Here is a 24,322-nt window from a genome sequence, read left to right on the forward strand (position 1 = left end):
TATTCCCACCAGTATTTTGTCGGTGCATAGGAACAGTGCAGCTAAATAAGGGACGATCATATAAAATATGGGGCTTTTGGTCACGCTACCCCGGTCAATCCGACGAAGAATCAGCAAGCTGATGCACTGTCCCTGGACTATAGTGAAGACTTCTGGATCCACCCGTGTGCAGCAGTGGCAGGTTGTGGTACTACACTCTGAGACTGGTAATTACGGCGAGGTATCCGTGTCTCCCAGTAACGGCTGCCGTTGCTCAGTAGCGTGTGCCAGACGTCGCTTTACTGTAAACAGGCAGTAGAGTGCGAACGTCATGTACGTCATCGACCCGTCTGACCGCCTGCCTTATGGGCTACAATGCTGGGGTACGAAGTGGTGGCCGATGTTTACCTGACGACACGCCACATAGGTCTCGGTGTTACAAAGGCATCAGCGGATCTCACTGTGCTGTACTAGGTTAAAGAGGTTTTTCTAGTATGTGAGGTGATCCTGTCCTCCGGCTTTGCCGCACTAAATTTCTGCTGGGGTCCGCTGTCTGGCCATCCAGAAGCGCTGGTGTTGTGTTTTCCCCCGACCCGCTCTCGGTGCTGAGATGTTATTCTTCGCGCCTGCCTCGTGTCGACTCCACTGTAACGCGACCGAGATGGCTTCGCCCTGGGGCTTTAAAAATTCTGACCTTTTACTGCCTTGTTCCCGTGTAGCAGCAGGTGAGGTTGACCAGCTATCTGGCCAAGTTAAATGCGAGGGCACAGCTATTTGAACGTACGATTCCTGCCGATGTGCGGATAACGTATAGAATACACTTTTTATTGTTATGGTACTCGACTGTACTCGAGACATGTTGGCTTTCGCTTTATGTGAAGTGAAATCCAGGGAGATTCCAGTAAACGCGGAAGAATACATCAGTATTATTCTTGTGAATAACACAGTATACCATCTCTGACTGTGGCTCTTGCGGGAGAGTGGACTGCCATTTCTTCCGAAATCACATACCAGACTGAAAGTGTTCCCAGCGGAGTTCAATTCTTTATAAAGAGGGATACACACAATCCCGCATTAACGTCCAATAATAATTGTGGAGATATTTCTCATCAGAAAATATCGCAGGCGGTAGCTGTCATGGCGGCCACGTACACGGACGTGCAGGACTCCGGCGGCGACCTGCTGGTCGTGGCTGGGGGCGGCGCCGATCTGCACCTCTGAGAGGACCTGCTGCCCCCTCCACTCTGGCGCCACTCGAGCTGTCCGCGCGTCATTTGTTAGCCGTGGCGGCGGCCTGCTGCTAGTGGTTGGGGACGGCGTCGTGTCCCTCTGCATCTCTGTGTTGCGTGGCGTGCGGACGTGTTTGGCGTTTGTGGTGAGAACAAGTTGTCGGAGTGCAGTGCAAGTTTTCCGCTTGGGTAACTAAAGGTGTAATTTGTCACGTTAAGCATTAAACAGTAGTTCTGAGACTGTAGTTTGGTCCCGAGAGGTCTTTTCTTCGTGGTAGTGAATGTATTCCTGCGTGCCGTGTGGCGAGTTTCGTTGGCGGAGCGCCAGGCCGTTCTCTTCCCTGTCGGCCGCGGCGCGGAGTGCAGCGGGCTGCGGTGACGACGGGCGCCGACGGCGAGCAGTGCGGCGGGCTGCCCACTGCGAGAGCCGCAGCTGCCGGTCGCGTCACGTCAGGAGTCCCGGGCAGCAGCGGCCGCCTACGGAGAGCTGGCCGCAGGTATTGTCGGCTGGCCCCTGGCTCCTGTTTCCTGGCGCCACCGAGTAACAGCGCGGCAAACTGCGAAACAAATCACACAGCGTACTGCGCTTCACGGAACTGGTTGCACTCGCTTTAGCTACGAACTAGGTGCGCAACCGATCCTTAATTTGTGAAGCGACTGTCGGAAAGCAAATTTCGTCAGATGCGCGCTCTGTTAGCCTCACTTTTTCGAAGTATTTTCGACGTGTGCATCGGCTTTTGACTAAGTTGAGCTCCACGTCCTCGAGTATACGCGGACACTGGACCATACAATCTCTACACAAGAAAAAGATTATAAAAAAAACATTACAGCTTAAGGACATTAGGTGTGAAGAACCCAACAAGCTTAGACCCCTGCTGCCAGTGCACAGTGTCTCAACATATTTAACTGACCGGGAATTCTTAGAAGAGCTCCTCGAAATAAACCTGAGTGAACACGTTACTAAAGACAAGTTCGATAGCGAGGTTAAAATAAAATTTAAAACAGGACCAAAGGGCAAAAGGACAGTAAACATTATTTTAAAAGTGTCGCCAAGAGTACGGTTACTGCTGCTTCAAAATGAAACGGTTTTCATTCAATTTCAACCTTTGTTAATCAATGACTTTGTTGCTGTACAAAAATATTTTAACTGTTGGCTGACTGTTCGGTCACCGATCGAAGCGTTGCGACAAGCTCCCAGTATGCGGGAGATGTGCAAATCCGGAACACAAAAAGTCAGAATGCAGGCAGGAGAATGCTGTAAGTTGTATACCTATCAAACCCAGAAATAGAACATGCGATAAGGCAGGGGGCGGCACTCTCCTACATATAAACAGCCCTACGAAAGACAAATACAGCGCACCGAGTACGATGTTCTGGACAACGTCCATTAATAAGGAGTCCTACCGTAACTGTCAGAAACCCACCCCTCTAAAACATGCAGGGACAGACGGAACTACTAATATAAACAGGCAAAGGTACAAATCACCGTCAACTAGAATGAGAGGCTGGCGGCGAGGCGTTGCCTTGTGGACAAATATGGGCTTTCTACAATCCTCAAATGCAGATACTAATACTAATGTAATGCCTCAGTTGTGGCAGACAATACATTTTAGGTACTTCAGCATTACCGACTACACAGGAGATATGTGCATGCAGAGTGCAATTGAATAAGAAGTTCCCAGGCACCTGAAACATCACGTTTGATTGGAGCGTCTTTCAGGCTGGCCTCCTTTTGCGAGTTGACGAACTGGAAGACGAAATGCACACGACATAGTTCAGAAAAATGTTTCAACGTCCTTGAACATCCTTTGGATGAAGACGTTACGGAGTTCACAAGAAATCCAACACCACAGGCAAACACACACAAAGACAACCGTACATTGCCCGCACAACAAGGAGAGTGCAATACAACCACATGTAGGCCCTGTATTACACTTGTTCGTTTTGCCTATGGGGGTAGCACACACAGTCACTACGCAAAATAAAATAGTGAGGTAGCTGAACAGAAAAACGCATCCTTCACCGGCACAACACGAGACACAACCATCCCAAAAATGGACATACAATGGTCACTTTCCACAAACAAGTCCCCGGAAGAGATCAAAAACAACAAGTCACTATCAGGAAAAGTGCTCAGCAAAAACACGTCAAATTCCACACTACTAGAAACCATAAAGCAGGAAGAAGATGCTGCACTGCAAAATTTCTCAAAACCGGAGCAACAAACAAACAGTCAAGAATACCAACCAGACACAACCAAGAATCCCAAGCTGAATAGCGTTTGCCACATAAACTACGAAAACTTAGAACCTAACCTACGGCTTAGCAGACTAGAAAACGAGAATACACTCCTGGAAATTGAAATTAGAACACCGTTAATTCATTGCCCCAGGAAGGGGAAACTTTATTGACACATTCCTGGGGTCAGATACATCACATGATCACACTGACAGAACCACAGGCACATAGACACAGGCAACAGAGCATGCACAATGTCGGCACTAGTACAGTGTATATCCACCTTTCGCAGCAATGCAGGCTGCTATTCTCCCATGGAGACGATCGTAGAGATGCTGGATGTAGTCCTGTGGAACGGCTTGCCATGCCATTTCCACCTGGCGCCTCAGTTGGACCAGCGTTCGTGCTGGACGTGCAGACCGCGTGAGACGACACTTCATCCAGTCCCAAACATGCTCAATGGGGGACAGATCCGGAGATCTTGCTGGCCAGGGTAGTTGACTTACACCTTCTAGAGCACGTTGGGTGGCACGGGATACATGCGGACGTGCATTGTCCTGTTGGAACAGCAAGTTCCCTTGCCGGTCTAGGAATGGTAGAACGATGGGTTCATTGACGGTTTGGATGTACCGTGCACTATTCAGTGTCCCCTCGACGATCACCAGTGGTGTACGGCCACTGTAGGAGATCGCTCCCCACACCATGATGCCAGGTGTTGGCCCTGTGTGCCTCGGTCGTATGCAGTCCTGATTGTGGCGCTCACCTGCACGGCGCCAAACACGCATACGACCATCATTGGCACCAAGGCAGAAGCGACTCTCATCGCTGAAGACGACACGTCTCCATTCGTCCCTCCATTCACGCTTGTCGCGACACCACTGGAGGCGGGCTGCACGATGTTGGGGCGTGAGCGGAAGACGGCCTAACGGTGTGCGGGACCGTAGCCCAGCTTCATGGAGACAGTTGCGAATGGTCCTCGCCGATACCCCAGGAGCAACAGTGTCCCTAATTTGCTGGGAAGTGGCGGTGCGGTCCCCTACGGCACTGCGTAGGATCCTACGGTCCTGGCGTGCATCCGTGCGTCGCTGCGGTCCGGTCCCAGGTCGACGGGCACGTGCACCTTCCGCCGACCACTGGCGACAACATCGATGTACTGTGGAGACCTCACGCCCCACGTGTTGAGCAATTCGGCGGTACGTCCACATGGCCTCCCGCATGCCCACTATACGCCCTCGCTCAAAGTCCGTCAACTGCACATACGGTTCACGTCCACGCTGTCGCGGCATGCTACCAGTGTTAAAGACTGCGATGGAGCTCCGTATGCCACGGCATACTGGCTGACACTGACGGCGGCGGTGCACAAATGCTGCGCAGCTAGCGCCATTCGACGGCCAACACCGCGGTTCCTGGTGTGTCCGCTGTGCCGTGCGTGTGATCATTGCTTGTACAGCCCTCTCGCAGTGTCCGGAGCAAGTATGGTGGGTCTGACACACCGGTGTCAATGTGTTCTTTTTTCCATTTCCAGGAGTGTATTTCAAACAGCTCTTCGCTATGTAATACGAATCAAGCTTGAAAACAGGGATAAAATCTGCTTCCCAACTACAGGACAAACTGACAGGATGATCCTAAGAGTTGAAAATCTGCAAATGAACCCAAAGAACTAAGTAAGTTTTTATGGGAGGCATGTGCGCGGAGGAGAGAGGGCCTAAACGTAGGGAAAGTATACAAGGACTGCGTGAGAGCATGTGGACGTGTGTTTTTGGATTTTAAAGAAACCACATCCAAGTGTTTTTCCTTGACTAGACATCCATTATGAAGGTAACACAACTAAACTGCCAGGGCAGTATCCTAGTAAACATGTAACTAGGAAGGCTCTTGGAAGAAACAAAAGCAGACATCACCTGGATTCAGGAACCCTTTCTGCGAGGCGCGAATATTTCAGTGCTCCCCTTACATTACAGCACAATAGTAGGTACACCGAACGCGAAAGCCGCGGTAATAGCAGTTAATAAAAACCTCATACTAACACAGATCACCTACTCTTGCTCTGAACCCATCACCACAGCAGAAATAACAGACAGACAGGATGTTTGCCCCATGTTGTCCATTTACGCTCAGTATTCGTATGATATAGAACCTTTATTACACGAAATAAGAGACATTGCACGGCACTCAGAAAGAAAAAGGCTGCTCATTCTAACCGATATCAACGCGAAATCCCCATTATGGAACTTAGAACTGATAACGGAGGATAAATGGTGGTTGACGTGGTAAATGAATGCAAGCTCTTCATACTGAGTAGGGAGGGTCAGCCGCCTACCTAATGCGGAGAGGCAGTGGTGTAAGTAACGCAGACATTTCTCTAGGGAACGCAAAATCTCTCCCACTAGTCAACACGTGGAGGGTATGGGATAGAGCCACACACAGCGACCACAACGCTATCACCATAAGTACAGATATGTCATGACACATAACATGAACCACGAACAACAGCATTTACTCATAGGAATAGCCAACTGGCAAAAAGTTAGAGATATTGTTGAGGCGTCGTCACTACACACAGTTCAAGGCAGTATAGACTACAAAACGCATATTCTGACAGAGGACCAACAAAGAGCAAAGGAAGCAGCTATACCACGGGAAAAAACTGTTTGGGGACAGAAACAACCGTGGTCGACAGAACTGGCAAGATTAAGGAAGGATTCACGGGACAAAAGAAAGTACTACTAACAAGCAAAGACAGCTCCTGAAAGACAGATAAAACTTGACCTGTATTGTGACGCTAATCTGAAATACCAGAAACAACTATAGACAACAAGGCAAGACTACGGGACCAATTTCGTCAAAACTTAGGAACATAACGACATTTGGAGACAACCTCTCAAGATAGAAACAGAACGAGTTAAGACACCGACAGTTCTGTCAACACTAAAATATGCTGACGGCACAATGATCAGAGGATGGAGAAGCACAGCAGAATATCTTCTGAACAGGCTACTCCCACACGTCGACCCCACACAAGACGAGCGACACCGCGCTGTCCTAACGCATGAGGCAAGCAGGCTTAAAAAACCGAAAAGCAACCGGCCCAGACAAAATACTTTCAGAAACATTAAAACAAACGGTAACACAGATCACACATTTTCTTACTAACGAGGCACTACTAACATGCAGAATTCCCAACTTTTGGGAAACTGCTAATGTAGTAATAATCAGGAAATCACAAAACAAAGAGCAAAAGACCCCAAAACGTACCGACCGATCTGCCTCTTAAACACTCTCTCCAAGGAACCGGGAAGGCTCCTGTCTGAACGCTTACAACTGCACAGACACCTCCTCGGGCTAACGCCGCATCAATTCGGCTTCAAGGAAGCTAGATCAATAGAAGACGCCGTCAACCAAGCTCTGACAGTTACAAATAGCATCACTGAGAAATATACGTGGCCGTCATTAGAATCGACATAGCCGGGGCTTTGACTACCTGTGGTGGCCGTCCCTCTTCGCCAGGAGGTTAAGGGAAATGAGGCTATCAGCTTCCCTCGCCAATAACCTCCTCGACTACTGCAAAGGCAGAGTGGCGGAGTGGAGAGCTGGTACACACAAGGTTGTCAAGAGAATAATGAAGGGATGTCCACAGGACCAATATCCTAGGACATCGTAATCGAACCCTTACTGAACATGCTGGATGGTGACGATAGGGTAAGAGGTGTGGTAGCAGATGCAGATGACCCGCCCGTAGTGGTGTCAGCCAAGTCGAGAGTAGCAATAGAGACAACAGGTAAGCAACTGATTCAGAAAATTAACACTTGGTGCAAAGAAAATAAATTAAAAGTCACTCCCATAAAAACTGTATATTTATTGCTCAGAGGGATATACAGTGGAATCAAAATCTAAAATTAGGCAATATAAGCATATAAGAGGAAGCAAGCCACACGCTATCTAGGGCTACCAATTGGCCAAAAACAGACTTTTAACTATCATATCAAAGTTACAATTGACAAAGCCTCCAAATACATCCACAAACTAGCAAGACGCAACACAACTCAGCACATATTAGCTATTAAGCCGGTAAGGACCTACTACATTGCGATATTTGACTCCATCGCAAGCTTTGCTGCAAGTGTGTGGGCTCACAGACTGAACATAAACTAATGAGACAATTGGAAGACAAGAGTTGTAGGACATCAAGGAGTCACCCCACCCTGCATTGTTGCCAAATGTGTTCAAGATGGCGGGTCCTAGGTGGCGGAGATAGATATGGCAACGTCGCGATGATGTCACTGCGGGAAGTTCAAATTTTGGCGGGAAAATAGATCAGTTGGACTACCTCTCCAAACATATGGGGGAGAGACAGACACTGTGTCACGGACGTGTGAGGGCTTCCCAGCGAAACTTCTGCAGCGCAATTGGAACAGCAGGCACGCCAGCTGCGGGAAACTCACGATGACCTTTTCCTTTGACAGCTGGGGCCCGCTGCTTACTGAGTTTCTGGAACACGACGCCACAATTGATGCCCATGGACATGTAGATGTTTTCCCAAACTGAAGTGTTCCATCAAGTCCAAAAGCCCAGGAATGTTGACGCACGATGTAGTTCTGTTGCAGAATAATGGCCGACCACAGGTTGCCAATGTTGTTTCGATTACCCTTCAGAAGTGTGACAGGAAGCCCCTACTCATCCTTGGTGGGTGACTGTGGAACAGCCACCCTAAGGCCTGATCTGGCACCCTACGGTTACCAACTCTTCAGTAAACTGCTAAACAGTGGGCCACAGGCGCTGGTCCTGTGTTCAGTCGTGCGGTTATACAGGCCTTAGTTTCACGGTGGTATAACGCGACTGAAACGGACGGAGATTATGTCACAAAGTTACATTTTGTCTGTCAAGAGTGTGTCGAAATATGTAAAGGTTTTAAAGGTTCGGAAAGTAAAACACATGACCGAGAAATACATTATGCAATACTTTCGGAGTGATCCTCGTAAAAATACGGCCACCCAAGGCTACACGGCAAAGCAAGCATGAGATATTTACACAACCATTTTGTACGAGAGGGTTGCCGACGGGCACTTCGTAGAAGCGCACTCACTGCACAGTTGTTTCTACGTATGCGCCTGACGTAACAAGCGAAACCGCACGGAGGTGTGCGGCCGGCTTGTCCGACGCTCGCGGGTCAGCGTGCCGATGAAGCCCGCTCTCTCGTCGACAGTCGCCATCCGTCGCTAAGCGAACGTCATTCCACCGCCCGATTTCCGTTAAACGCGATCAGCCATCAGTAACAGTCACCTGCAGCTAGCGCACGCAGGGGGCGACACGGAACGGCAGCCGCTGCAAAGCTGCTGCCCGGAATGAGACCAAAACTGGATGTGTAACTCGTCATGTTTCCTGTCTTGTACATCATAACTGCTAAACTACGCACCAGACACGCTGACGAAAATGGAAAGTCTAGCTCCATGAAGCAACAGTCGATATCAATCACACTTTGTGGAGATGTTCGTCACATAACTGCCATAGAATAGATAAACTTTCACCCCGTTTGGAGGTAATGTCCCTCATCGGCAATGGTATTATGTGTGGCCATAACAGGTAGAAGAAGACTGAGAAGTGTTGTTAGGCTGATTCTTTAATAGATATGTTGTATTTTCCATGTTTTTTGCTAAAACAAAGCAATTTTTCGTTCGTCTTCCGCACAACATTTGCTACTTGATCGTTCCACGTTAAGTTGTTCGCAGCTATAATCCTAGGTATTTAGTTTCACTGACAGTTCCTAGATTTGTGTGGTTTATCAAGCAACCGAAATTTAACGAACTCTTTTTAGTACGCATATGGATGACCCCACGCTTTGTATCATTCAGATGAAATTTCTAACTTTAGTATAATACAGATACCCTGTCTAAATAGTTTTGCAATTAGATTTGACCTTCTGATGACGTCACTAGACGGTCAGTGACATCATCATCTTCTGTTTTAGTTGATGACTTTCCTAATTACTTCGAACTATCACCATGCTGACAGGAAATTCTCTACAGCTACAAGCGCTATTTATATTCCTTATTTGTAGGATATAAATGTGAAAGCAGTAACGTAATTATACAGATAATATGTTTGTTTGTGATATTACATACGAGTATTCCTCATTTGCAAACAAACTAGAAATGCGTAACCTCCTGGCATATACCCTCGTCTAATTCCAGCCCCACCCCAACCTGCGCGATATCGGCTATCGTTGTGTAGTCACTCCCCATCACAAGCACAGTTCTCGCAATACGTGACTGAAAGATCTACTTCTTCAACCCACGCTCCCAGTCCAGCTGTGCGCCTCTGAGAGGAATACAACTCGTACACGATCTTCTCCTACGGCTCACTCCCTTTCCATCGGAATTTCTTAGCCCGAGCTTGTCGTTGTTCTCCAGTCGAGCTACAGCAGCTTCAGTGTCAGTAACATCATTAGCATTACGCCTCTAAATTGCCCTCAGCATCACATTCATACATCGTCACACCAACGTATCTCGTTCCAGTTCATCAAACTTGCACTTTTTATGATCCTTTTTCTTTAAGATTGTTGTAGTCATTACCTATACGAATGAAGAGCAGATACATCAGTGCAGCCAGCTCGCCCCAAATTGGAACGAGATTGTGAAAATGAATTGTGATTTTTAATTGTTGTCATTGAGAATACTCAAACTTAAAATGCAAATAAAAAATTTCTGCGGTAAGTCATAGCATAACCGTATTAAATAACTACATAGAGGCAATTCACATCAAGCCATCAGCAACGATCTGAGGTGAACTTATCATGCACTGTCTACTTCGTATTTCATTCACTGGGCTTCTTTGTCTAGGAATCATGATGTACTTACAAACTGGTAGAATATCAGTTTGTCACATAGTCAACAGTAACTCTGCAGGTATTCAGTGCCGGCTTACGTGTAGGCACTGTGGAAATGTTGCACCTGCTATTTCCTTCCACTGTATATAATCAATAGTGTTTAATACAACGAATTCTTTATTTACATTTGTACAATGTACACAGACAGCAAAACTTGCAACAGCAAGAAGGAGTTGTCCGATGTAAACTGCCCACCAGAGTGTTGTTTCACCATGTATCAGCATTATCCTTTATTTGTGAACATGAGTGTATTACGGTTAGAAACTGTGTATTCGTCTTCGGATGGCATAACAGATCGTGAGCAAATATCAAGAATAGATTCATTCAGTATATGAGCATGAACGCACTTGGCACATTCCAATACAATTACCACAGCACTTCAAGCATTTATGGAATTCTTTTTGGCTGAGCCCACCACAAATAACGGCAGGAGAAAAATTTATCACTCATTGGATTTTTGCTTTTCATGTAGTAAGACTGGAGCATCAGGCATGGCGTTTAATTCATTACGTATTTACTACAAACTCTATTCGCAGACAGTATCCACATATACGGCTAAATGTAGTTCCATAATTATATCACTGTACGGCGCATAGTTCAGGAGAAATCACGCGAGAAACACTGAGATGTGAGGAAAACTGGTTTATCCTTCAAATGGAGCGCAAATTGCTCAGACTATACTCTTGCAGTGTTTGATAGTGAGAGCACTTAGCGACACCCAACCAGCTTTAAACATCATTCCAAACATTTTCTAAACTTTCTCTCGCTTATATGCTTAACGTCTAATACTGAGCACATCAACTCACTTGTAAAGTAATTAAAACGTTGACGCTGTTTTATACATGGGAGTTCTACCCTTTAAAAAATCTGTATTTTACAGATATACAGTAAAACTAACTAAACCATTGTTTTTGTAACCAGCTGTCCTGAGACTGCTTTTACATTACACCGTAACCTAGTCTACGTTCTGCAGTTCATTTCTCATCTACCTCAACATTAATTTGAACAAATTTACTGTACTCAATTCGCGGTGTTAGTCTATTTCTAACCTCCATCTCTACGTTCCATTATCAGGTGAACTGTTTAACCGATGTCACAGATCTAATTCTGCAGCCCTGTCCTCACAATTAGATTCATAAACACGTTAATAAGTAAATCCTCTAAACTTCTGTGATCTGTACCAGCATGTTACAGGGTCATCTGCTCCCCCAGCTCGCATACGTGGATTGAGTCGCTTAAGCACTCCTGTGCGGTAGTGTTCAACCTTGGATGGTAACCATTTATTTATTTATTTATTTATTTACACGTCAAGTTCCGTAGGACCAAATAGAGGAGCAAATCTCCAAGGTCATAAAACGTGTCAGTACATGAAATTACAACATGAAAGTAATAACAGATAAAAATAGATGTTTATGAACGCAAAAAAAGGTCAGACAATAAGTTTAAGTGAACGCAATCAGCAATACAATAAGGATCAGCTAACTTTTCAAGAAACTCCTCGACAGAATAGAAGGAGTGACCCATGAGCAAACTCTTCAGTTTCGATTTGAAAGTGCGTGGATTACTGCTAAGATTTTTGAATTCAAGTGGTAGCTAATTGAAAATGGATGCAGCAGTATTCTGCACACCTTTTTGCACAAGAGTTAAGGAAGTCCGATCAAAATGCAGGTTTGATTTCTACCGAGTGTTAACCGAGTGAAAGCCACATATTTTTTGGAATAAGCTAATATTGTTAACAAGAAATGACAGCAACGAATAAATATATACCCAGGCCAATGAAAGGGTCGACAAGAGGTTCGTGAACTTACACCACTAATTGCCCGAACTGCCTGTTTCTGAGCCCGAAATATCCTTTTAGAATGGGAGGACTTTCCCCAAAATATAATACCATACGACATAAGCAAATGGAAATAAGCAACATAGACTAATTTTCGTGTTGAACGATAACTCATTTCTGATACCATTCGAATAGTAAAAATGGCAGTATTAAGTCTTTGCCCAAGATCCTGAATTTGGGCTATTCACGACAGCTTACTATCTATCTGAACACCTAGACATTTTAACTGTTCAGTTTCACTAATCATATGCCCGTACTATGAAATTAAAACGTCAGGTTTTGTTCGCTTGTGTGTCAGAAATTGTAAAAACTGAGTCTTACTGTGACTTAGAGCTAGTTTATTTTCTGCAAGTCATGAACTTAGGTCATGTACTACACTATTTGAAACCGAGCCAATGTTGCACACAACATCCTTTACCACCAACCTGGTGTCATCAGCAAACAGAAATATTTTAGTTACCTTTAATACTAGAGGGCATATCTTTTATATAAATAAGGAACAGAAGTGGCTCTAACACTGATCCCTGGGGCAACCCCAACTTGACAGTATCCTGCTCAGACCCCACATCACAGCTGTTATCAACATTGTGAATAATGACCTTTTGTTGCCTGTTGCTGAAGTAAGAGGTGAGACAATTGTGAGCTACACCCCGTATTCCATAAATGGTCCAACTTCTGGAGCAATATTTTGTGATAACACAATGAAATGCCTTAGTTAAATCAAAAACTATGCCAAGCATTCGAAACCTTTTGTTTAGTCCATCCACTACCTCACAGAGAAAAGAGAATATAGAATTTTCAGTTGTTAAACGACTTCTGAAGCCGAACTCTGCATCTGATAGCAAATCGTGTGCTCTAAAATGATCAATTATCCTTACATACACAGCCTTTTCAATAACTTTTGCAAACACCGATGGCATTGAAATAGGTCTAAAATTATCTAAATTATCTCTTTGTCCCTTTTTATAAAGCAGCTTTACTACTGAGTACTTAAATCACTCAGGAAACGGATCCTTCCTAAAGGAAAAATTACAAATAGGGCTAACATGTGCAGCACAGTACTTTAATATTCTGCTAGAGACCCCATCATAACCGTGAGAGTCCTAAGCCTTCAGTGATTTAATTACTGACTCAATCTCCCTCTTGTGTGTATCACAGATGACTATTTCAGACCTCAATCTCGGAAAGGCATTTTCCAAGAAAGTTATATGATTTCCAGTAGAAACTAAACTTTTATTTAATTCACCAGAAATGATCAGAAAATGATTGTAAAATACTGTACATTTATCTGATTTATCAGTAACAGAAATATTTTTACTGCGAACTGACTATATCGTCGACCTTGAGCTGCTGACCAGACACTTCCTTCACAACTGACCATATGGTTTTAATTTTATCCTGTGAATTAGCTATTCTATTTGCATACCACACACTGTTTGCCTTCCTAATAACATTTTTAAGCACCTTACAATACTGTTTGTAATGGGCTACTTTGGCTTGATTGTGACTCCTTCTAACATTTTGATATAATTCCTGCTATATTCTTAAAGATATCCTTATCCCACTAGTCAGCCACCCAGGCTTCCTATTACTGCTAGTACCCCATTTAGAACGTTCTAATGGAAAGTAACTCTCAAAAAGCATGAGAAATGTGGTAAGGAAAGCATCGTTCTTACCATCTATATTATCGGTACTGTAAAAATCCTGCCACTCCTGTTCTTTGACAAGGTTTAAAAGCTTCTCTATTGCTGTTGGATTAACCTTCCTTCATAGTTTTTAATTAAATATGACATTGGTTAGTGTACAAAAGTCTTTTAGTGTTAAAATTTGTGCATCACAGTCTGAAAACCCATTCACGCTTTTGCTAACAAAATGCCCATCTAGTAATGAAGAATGAATAAAAATATTGTCTACAGCAGTGCTACTGTTCTCCTGCACTCCAGCTAGGAGAAACACAGTCTGCATCGGATCATATGAATTTAGGAGATCTACCAATATCATTTTTCTTGCACCATTATATACAAAATTTATGCACAAGTAGTTTCCAATGGCACAGAGAGGACCGGTGTTGTCGTACAGTTCTTGAGCACCATGTTTTTCGACAGTGTTGTGAATTAAATCCCAAACCTCTTTCCAGTGTCCCATGAAGTAAGGACACGTGACACTCTTCATGGGGATCTGTGTGTCTCATGGGGACTTGTGTGTGTGTGTGTGTGAATTCCTAAGGGACCAAACTGCTGAGGTCATCGGTCACCAGACTTACACACTACTTAAACAAACTTATAATAAGAACAACACACACACCCATGTCCGACGGATGACTCAAACCTCCAGTAGGAGGGGCTGCCCGACCCGTGACATGGCGCCTCAAACCGCGCAGAACTTCCGCGCGTTATCGGGACATAGGTGCGGCATGTATGGTAGGCTTTCTCATGTCGTCATACAACACAAATATGATCCAATGCTACATACACACATATTTTAAAACCACACCACCTATATTCGAGAGACACACTTAACACACATGTTCCACACTTCGCGAAGGAAAGTTGCCAATGCATGTGAAGGAAGCAAAGACTTCGCAATTAGGCAGCTCAGCCTACCCCTCGGTGTCTCCCAGACAGTCATGAATTACAGTTTTACTCTTGTCTATTGCCTGTTTCTAATGTTTACCATCCACGTTGTAACACTATGTAAAACGATACTCTGTAAGATTCAATTTATATTCGATGTTAAAATAATTCTCTCTTTCTTCAGGAAATTTTTACCGCTATTGCCAGCCTACATTTTATATCCACAAACACCATGTTACGGTAAAAAATGGATGGGGCTGAAACTCTTGAAACCAGAATCGTGCTTACTACAGATGTTGGTAGCAAAAGCCGATCTATGGTAAGTAACGGACGGGATTTAAACTCATGAAACCAGGTTAAAGCTAATTGCACATGGGAATAATGTGCACTATTCTACAGCATATAATGGGTGGAATCAAAACTCTTCGCCAGTAACATGTGCAGCAAGCCGAAATCTAGTTTCAAGAGACTGAATCCCAACTGTTACATACCAATGGTGTCTGTGACAAATGATGACGTGAGCCTTAGGCCGTGTCCCACATGAGCGACAGAAGCGGGCGACAGTGAGCGACTTCTGGATACGCGACTCTCCAGTGACATGTGGCAGCATTGGACGAAAAGCTTGCACGTCCTGCGTGCGAACGACCATGTCGTGCTACAAGATGGCTGCTTTGAGCCAATCAGTTGTTTCTATAAAACGGCATCCCTAACATGTAGAACACTGTAGTTGGAGAGTAAGGCGACAAAATTAGGTTTACTTAAGAAAATAAAGCAAAAAGGAATGCAGTGCATGAAATTTACAAGGGGAGGAATCTCCATGGAGTATTTCATAAATATCATAACTACGAAGATCACCAGACAAATTCTTCGAATACACATGAATGAGCAGAGGAGCATTCGACTATCTCATCAATAAATTAAATACAAATGTTTTTTAGATGATGAACAACTTTTAACAGGCAATAAATGCGGAGGAATGACTGCTACATGGCTACCAACGCTAAATACAACCGTAAGTACACAGATTGATACCTCTGGGCAAAAGCTAGCTGTGATGTAGTGGTAGCATATGCAGTTGATGATTAAGTATCAGCCAGAGGTCCTGGGTTCGATTTCGACGAGTTCTCATATTTTTACTGACTCAGTTACATTTCTGTATACTAAGTTTTACGTATACTGTTTACACTGCATCGCGAAGTATATTTTTAAGGGCTCGCCAAAGAACTTGATCTGCACACCTATCCCAGTATATCACACACATTTAATTAATTATAAATTACAATTAACCATGAAATGTTACTGATATTTGATGTTGCGAACGTAATTCATCAGCAGTCAATGTGAAGGCCAAGCATTTCAATTACTGTAAATGGTTTGTAAAAGTAAAGCTTTGAAAATTTTTGAAAAGAAAGTCAAACATTTTCTGTAAAAATTTGTCTAAAAATATGAAATAAAAAATATTAGGGAAACGTTTGGTGCACTTCATTTTGTGTTCATGATTTAGAGCCTTTGAAGGCACATAGACGGTTTCTCTGATCAACTTATTTTTTTACACAAATCATTTCATAAAGTATTTGGCTGATTTCTTTCATTTTTTAATTTCAAGTTTATTCTGTAAACATGATCTTACTGACTCCTCATTTGCCTTCCTAACGTATTTGATTTGAAGTAAGACTTTTTGAAATTTAAATACCACACCAATGTATCTTTTTAAGCGCAAAATAGGTAGGTCTTGAACAGATGAAAATTTTAACACTTTACAGCAGCTTTCCGTCAAATATTCGATTTCCTCAGCTTATTAATTAAGTTTTCGTTAATTACCTTGATTACATTCTAGCAGTTAAATATTTGCATGCAAAACTAGACCTCATCCTGGTCACTTTGATACCCGTTTACCTGTTTCCCTCCCTTTGTTTGGCAATAAAAATTTGGACAAAACCTCATGGTGTAAGTTGTAGGAAGTCTTGTTTTCGCTCTGCTCACGCGTTAAAAAAAAACGTATCGAGTGTTAATCATATGATAAAGTAGTCCTTTCTGCGTGCTGACATTTTCAAAATTCGTCGTTTCGATATCTTGAACCTTTTATGAGATACGACGACTTTTATGACCACTTGATTCCCGAAACGCAGGAAAGGTTCGGACGCGCCGCGAGCGACCCATCCGCGGATATAACAACCAATATCTCAAGAATGAAAAGAGAGATCATTCCGGTCTCCACTTTAAATACAATTTAGCTATACTGGTTACATGTCATACGCAATAATGTATGCCCTTAAATGAACTATAAGGAAAGTCTACACAATGTGATTTACAAATTCTTAAGAATTTCGTGCAGCCACGTACTCGATTTCGTGCAGCACAGTAACTATGAGGAATAACGAAAATAAAAGAGACCTTTATCATTTAAAGATATGAAGCTATAGGTTGCGGAAGAATCAAATTTTTTCACGGAATAGTTTTCTTAAAACCGGATGTTAAGTAATTCATAGGTGCTTTGCCGAGAAGACACGTGGCTGTCGCTCTGTCGCGCGTGCTGCAGCGAGAAGATTCAAACACGTTTGAATTCAAACGTCGCCAGTGGAGCGGGAGACAGGCAGCGACACAGATGTCGCTCACGTGGGACACTTCCGTAACTACACCTGCGGTTGTGTTTTGTCACCTGCAGCTGTCGCGCGCTGTCGCTCGCTCCTGTCGCTCACGTAGGACAGGGTCTTAGAGGTTCACAGCTTTTAACTCATTTTATTAATGCTGGCTACTGCTGTGTCTTCAGCACCTTTCTCACCTTGAAAATGAATATAAGATGGAAATTGCGATCGTGGAAATGAAATGCATAATACAGTGAATATGATGTTATTTAAAAAATTCAATGAGACTGTGTTCTTACAACTGTAACAGCAGAAAACATCATTCTTCGGTTTGTCAATTGGGAAGCAGAAACAGAGGCAGAATACACTAACTGTTTCTGTACACTTGCATCAGTGGAATACTGCAGCATGTATTATGTTTCCTGAAAAAGGACACGCATGTTCAGCGATCAGGACACTGAAACGGCAATGTATACAGTTCTAAGCAGCTCCTGCGTTCTTTGACATTAGAGTTCTTACATGCAACTAGAATTCTGAGAATATTCCTCCTGTCTTACAGGTCTTGTAAATCATGTAGAACATTTCTCTTGTGTTTTGTTCTCCGAATGAGCTTCATAATTCTGGAGGAGTTTCGTTTATACCAGCTGCGTAGTTTAGACTTATGAACTAAATCTTGCAATTTACGAAAGAATTGAGGACAGGGAAACTGATCCACAAGACGCAACATACAGTTAAAATCAGCACGTAGCGAAATATACCGCGGAGTTTTCCACAACAGATAACGCAACCATTTTTTATAAAATCTGGAACGTTCCAAAGTCCGTCCGGAACTGGACTGTACACAAATAGAATCGAGGTCTGGCGCAGAAAAAAGGTATACCCCATTTCTCTATCATTACTAAGGATTTCGACCCCTTCAATGGGAAGCTGTTCCATAACAAAAATAGGCAGTGCCGTAGAACATCCGGGAGCCACGTTAAACGCAGAGCAAAAAAGGGTAGAGAGGAGAAATAGTGAACTGAAGTCCTTGTAGAAACACAACATGCACACAGGAATCATACATAAATTGATGCAACGAGCAACATTGAAAGAAAGGACTGTTAAGCCTGTGCACTTTAACAACAAGAAACAAAACCTGCCTGGAGTGGCCGCTCGGTTTGAGGCGCCATGTCACGGATCGCGCGGCCGGCCGGAGGTTCGAGTCCTCTCTCGGGCATGGGTGTGTGTGTGTGTGTGTCTGTGTTGTCCTTAACCAAAGTTAGTTTAAGTAGTGTGTAAGTCTAGGGGCCGGTGGCCTCAGCAGTTTTCTCCCTTGGGAATTCACACACACTTGAAGAAGAAAAAAAACTCGACTTGCTGACCTACTTAATTACGACATCAATAAATAAGAGAAACACGCAGCGCAGACTACAGACCTACTCGTGTGCTTTAGGAAGATTTGCAATCCTCCAATTCTTAAGAGAAGTGTTAACCATTAAAAAAATTAAGACACACCCCAAAATGAGCTTTCAACCCACCTTCCCAAATTTCTATAATTTGCTTTGAAAATGTTAAAGTCTCTGTGCGTTACCATAACAAAATGTTATAATTACTTTCCGTAAAATTCTTAAGCCATCAACCGTTCCAGGAGGAAAAACAACTATTTGAGACACCCCCCCCCCCCCAAAATGTGCTTTCGTCGCAGTTTTGGAAATGCGTATAAACTGCTTTACGTAACCGTTGATTCAGTGAGCCGTTTGCAGAACTGTCGTCCGTCGCTTGTCACAGCTCCGAGCGTCCTTCCACCCCATCAGGCCGGCGTCGTCTTCCGCAAGGCGATGCCCTCACGCTGCCAAACGGGAAGGGAATACGAGTCCAGTGCTAAATAGAACAGTGCCTTTGTGAAACCAGAGTCAATATGGAAGCACTGAGCTAACAGGGGCGCAAAATGCAATACACAGAAATCAAGGCCGGCAACGCCACGCGGCCACATTGAACGAAATCGCAAGAGAGACGTCACAGACACCCAGAACAACTCAAAGAGGCGGCTAACAGACGGAAGGATAAACCAAACAGACGCCCAACTTAGGTCTACTCCGGAGAAGACGGCAGCTTGCACTATTTAAGGGTGGGGTGTAAGCCCGCACACACACACACACACACACACACACACACTGCATCGAAGATGTCAGGAAATATCTACACCATTGGGTGGGCCATTAGATTAATAGAATAAAAATGAATCAACTGCCGCCAAGGCGCACTATTCTGGCTCATTCTTTCGAAATTTCACGTAAGCGAACAGACAAACCATCGGTCAGAGTTTTATAATGAGGCTCAAAATTCGTGCCGAGGATCACATGGTCAACGGGCCTCTCTTGGACATCAGTGCATGGTGCAGTCCAGCGGATCGGTTGGCATATAGGGATAATACTGCCTTGCAATCAGTGCGAAAGACATTTAACAGTGTAATTACTTATGGTGAGTTATGTTGATGGTATCCCTTGCGTGACTGAACAAAAAGCGATCTATTCAATTACATCTTTTCGATTAATTTTACAAGACCTGCATCTTCCAATATGGCAGAGAATAATGAGCAACAGAAATACAAACCCTCGAAATTGAATTTTATAAATAAACAGTATAGCCTCTGCTTTGTAATTGAGTTTCTTGCTATGAGATCCTTCCCCCTTAGCATGGACTCGTCATTTTCCAGGTGTGAGAGCGGAGTGGCCGGGGGGATTTGCCAGCGGGGGAGAGGTTAATTAATTTATCGATTTAATTAATTAGTCACTCTATTTAATGGAGAGGGAGGGGGATTTTCAAAGAACTCAAGCCTGAAACTAGGCTTGTATTGGCGAGGGGGAGGGGGGAGGGTTGAAGGTTTTCAGAGAGGTGAGGGAGGGTAGGGGGGTGATGGGTCAGAGGGGAAGGCTGGGGATTTCCCAGTAAAGGAAGTGGTTAATTAATATAGCGATTTAAATAATTAGTCAATTAATTTGATATCAAAAGTGTACTTGTATCAGCGAGGGGTTTCCCAGAGTGGCAAGGGAGGGGGAGGTGGAGGGTTGAGGGGGCTTTCTCAGAAGGACATACTGTATTATCCCCACGTGGTCATACATCAATTAACAGAAGAATGTGGTGAGGGCAAGTGGAGAGGTCATAAATCAACTAAGTTTTTCCCTGAATGTTTGGAACCTGCACTAAAAAATTGTCTCAGAACTCATGTTTTCCCTCTACTCAAAGTCAGTACTATAAGAATGTGGCTGCTAGACCTTCCACACTATGTGACAGACGGAATAATTATGTTCTTAGTTTTTCCTGTCATTTCAGAAGTGCAACTTTTTCCTTACATCTTTCACCACCAGAGCATTCCTGAAGCATATTATTTTGTACATATTGCTTAATATCATGCTAAGAGATACCAGAACACATTGGTTACAGAGCTCAATCTTTGTACAGAGGGAAAGTAAGCAGTGTGAAAATGGCATACCTATAGGTAAAAGCATTCATGTTCTTAAAATGAGGCACCAGGTATTAATTTGCTTCAAGTTTTGAGTTGTAACGAAACTCTGTTCAGTGGCAGGATGGATGGAAAACTAAAATTGTCAAACTTTATTGTATGTTTCCTGTTTGACTTATTATATTTCTAAAATTAAGTACCAGTGTACTCTAACACCACCAAATCCTTTTCATATGCACCTCTATACATTTTCCTGTTTTTTTTTTTTTTTTTTTTCTTGTAGCAGGTTCTGAGTCATAAGAAGTCCCACTTACCCCTCGCAATACCAAGGGGGGAGGGGTGGGAGTACATCATTCCGGCCTTGCGAAAGAGCTGTAATTTAGTCAGTCAATTTTTTATTTTAAATTTCTGAAAAATGTTTGTTCTTTCTAATGAATTTTCTGCCAGATTTCGTGTATCTTTTAAATTTGTGAGTAGTGTTTAACTGGAAATTTTAAGTCACTGTAACAGTTTTCACTTTTCCCATTAAGTGTGTTATTCAGTGGTTCGCATTTCAGGGCCGCATTTACACAGCAGTATTTCTTAAAAAGTATGTTGAAAATAAAAGTCAATAAGAATGAACGAAGTCTGCATTTTTCCAATTTTTTTTTTTTTTTTTTTTTTTTTGGCGGTCATGAAGTCAGGAGTACACATTATTGAAAGTGTGTTGATATTGCAAAGAACGTGATAAAACGTGATTTGAGCCTCTAGACCATTCTTACAATCAACATCTCTTTAAAAAGTGAGTTGTTGATATAATTCAACAACAATTAACGAATTTTGTTTCTTTTACTTTTAACGGGTGGGCACGAAGTATGCTCCCCCCCCCCCCTTCCTCCTTGGTAAGGTGCGTTATGAAAAAGCCCCTTGGTGTCAGCATGCAGTTATGCAGTTGGAGCATTACATAAGGTAAATGACGAACGAAAATCAAAATTAAAGCAATCTCTTTTAACAAAGAAACCTGAAAAATCCATCAGAAAGAACCATTTCAGCGGTGACTTGTGTCATGCTATTATGGCATCAAACATCCCTTTTCGAAATCTAGAAAATCCTAATTTCAAAGGTTCTCTTGAAAAGTACTGCAATCAGTCTGTCCTGGCAAAAGCAAAGTTGCGTAAAAATTATGTGAATTCAGTTTCCACTGACGCACTACATAGAATCCGAGAAAATATTACGTAATCTTGCACATGGATTTATGTACATCGAAATACTGACAGTCTTGTGCGGTACGTTGTAAATATGATTGTTGGCACGTCTGACCCAGATGCCACTTCTAGGACATACCTGATTTGTTCATAACAGCTCGCAAAGTGTAACTAACAAACAACTGCACACTTCGAATGTGCTGAATCCAAAAGGCCTGGATAGAAACGAGGTGTTTCTGCCTTCCAGATGCCGCTGCATATATGATTGTAGCGTTTCAGTCGCTTCAAATTTTGTACTCTTTGATACTGCATGTACATGGTACGAACCGTATAGCAGAGCAAGTATGGCTAGAATTATCTAACGTAAATAAATTAATCTCTATAGTAAAGAAATTTTTACCCCAGCCACATGAACATGTTGTTAATCGCCGGAGCAGGTTGTTAACAGCAGTGGACTACAATAAGCACCTCCCATCACCGCAGAAGGTGACTAGAAATCTACTATACGATGTCGCCTCTGTAACTTTTGCAAAGCACGTACTCCAAAATTCTTCAATCCAGCGGGACTTGGCATATATTAGAGCCCACTACACATTTATAGCGAGGACCATTTCCGAATTAGAAGGCTCGTGTGACCGACCTACGAGAGCATATCCTTACTGAAGGAAGTGAAAAAGAAAGTTAATGAAGTGCCGAGTGAAGTGGGTGGAAAAGTATGAGCAAAAACGGCTGAATTACTTGTATACAACTGCATACAAAAGTAACGGAAAATCCTCGTCCCTTGAGTGCAGCATTCGTGTCCAACATGAGACGAAAGTAAAACTCACCCCTGTCACATCTGTTGACGAAGAACATTTTTCCCGGCTTATAAATAAATACTGACTGACAAGCGCCTTAGTTTTACTCTGGAAAACGTAGATAAGGTTTTAGTTATTTAGCGCGAGGCCAGCTATGGTCTGAACGTTTGAAACCACTGGTTTATCAGTAATTAATTACATTTCATATTACACTATTTCAACTTATGGCTGTATGTGTTTACTCTATATTTTTATCTTAGGAATGAAGAGGTTTGAGATAAGTTTGAGCATGAAAGTGGTATAGCGTCTGCTGTGTTGAGCAGTTGTGCATATTTATATTTTCCTTTTTTTAATGAGTAACAATATGCTCTTATGTCAACAATGTTTACTTTACATTGTAGGTAGTTCTACTACATAATACTTTTTAGGGCCTATTTCATGTTTGATATAGCCGAAATGAAGATCTAAACACCATATTTTAGGTGCCAAAAATACACTTTTTATGACCTAAAAAATGCGTGGTCTACTAGTAACCAGTTGCACAAACGCATATACAAAACAATATATAGTATGCATTTTGATTTATTATTTTGTAAGAAGCTTGGTAGTTGTTTATAACGTGTGCCTTCAGTGACAAATTATGATAAGAAGTGGGACATAATAACTCATTTAGAACGAAATGAAGCCTAATACAGACATCCAGCTACGTCCATGAAAAGAAATGCTAATGTAGAGCAATTATTTGCTAGAAGATAAACAAAATAAAGGTGACTGACACAGATAACAGTTTTAATTTTTCTTTTATATCATAAATGGTTTCAATCTACACATCAAAATCCAACATGGAAGAAGTAACGTATTGCCGGATAGAGTCGTGGACCTTAAATGCCATCTGACGTTTTAAAGAAGAGAAAGACATTGAGTTGTAAGAGTTTTTTATTTCCTTATCAGTTAGTATCTACTGCCAAATAACAAGTAACCAACAGATGAACAAGATCATATTAGACAGGCCTTACATACTGCAAAAACAACGATATGCTGAAAAGATAACTTGCAGAAATTATAAATTATCGAGGAACCGCTGAATTAGTCAAATTACAGCAATATGTCAACAATAATCAGAAATGCCGAAATGTACGGGTCTAAAGCAACCATGTTGGGCAAGGGAGTCTGCATACATCTGGCGAATAAGGGTCTGAAAATTTGAAGAGACATTTGGCGAACCAAGAAACAGGGTCAATTTTGGATACACGGATGAAGAAGAAGGTTGTTTTAAGCATGTTACGGAAGAGAAATTGAGATATTCAAGCACATCATGATTGTGAACGACTCAAAAGATGTGGAACGAAACAGACTTCACCGGGAACAACTGAGTGAAAGAAAACGGAAAGGAATGGAAAGCAACTGCGATATTGGAAAAAATTGATGCACAGAAACACAAGATAGGTTCTGTCACAGGAAAAAAGTGGGATATCCTAGCTGGACTAATACCGGGCGCAAAAACAAGATGAAAATAGGGAGAAACAAGAGGAACGAGAGGTATTGTTTAGAAGGATGAAGTGATTAACAACGCAT

At 42.9% G+C, this 24,322-nt stretch overlaps 1 protein-coding gene across 1 annotated transcript in view; it reads right to left on the reverse strand.

The window, feature by feature from the left end:
• Positions 1-1,429: 1,429 nt before the first annotated feature.
• Positions 1,430-24,322, reverse strand: part of LOC124616644 (putative uncharacterized protein DDB_G0271606) — a 134,471-nt gene continuing 111,578 nt past the window's right edge. The window contains exon 6 of the mRNA XM_047144972.1: positions 1,430-1,765. Coding sequence (XP_047000928.1) covers positions 1,430-1,765 — 336 coding nt within the window. The remainder of the gene's footprint in view (positions 1,766-24,322) is intronic.

This window comes from Schistocerca americana, chromosome 5, assembly GCF_021461395.2.
Source record: "Schistocerca americana isolate TAMUIC-IGC-003095 chromosome 5, iqSchAmer2.1, whole genome shotgun sequence".
Taxonomy (NCBI): domain Eukaryota; kingdom Metazoa; phylum Arthropoda; class Insecta; order Orthoptera; family Acrididae; genus Schistocerca; species Schistocerca americana.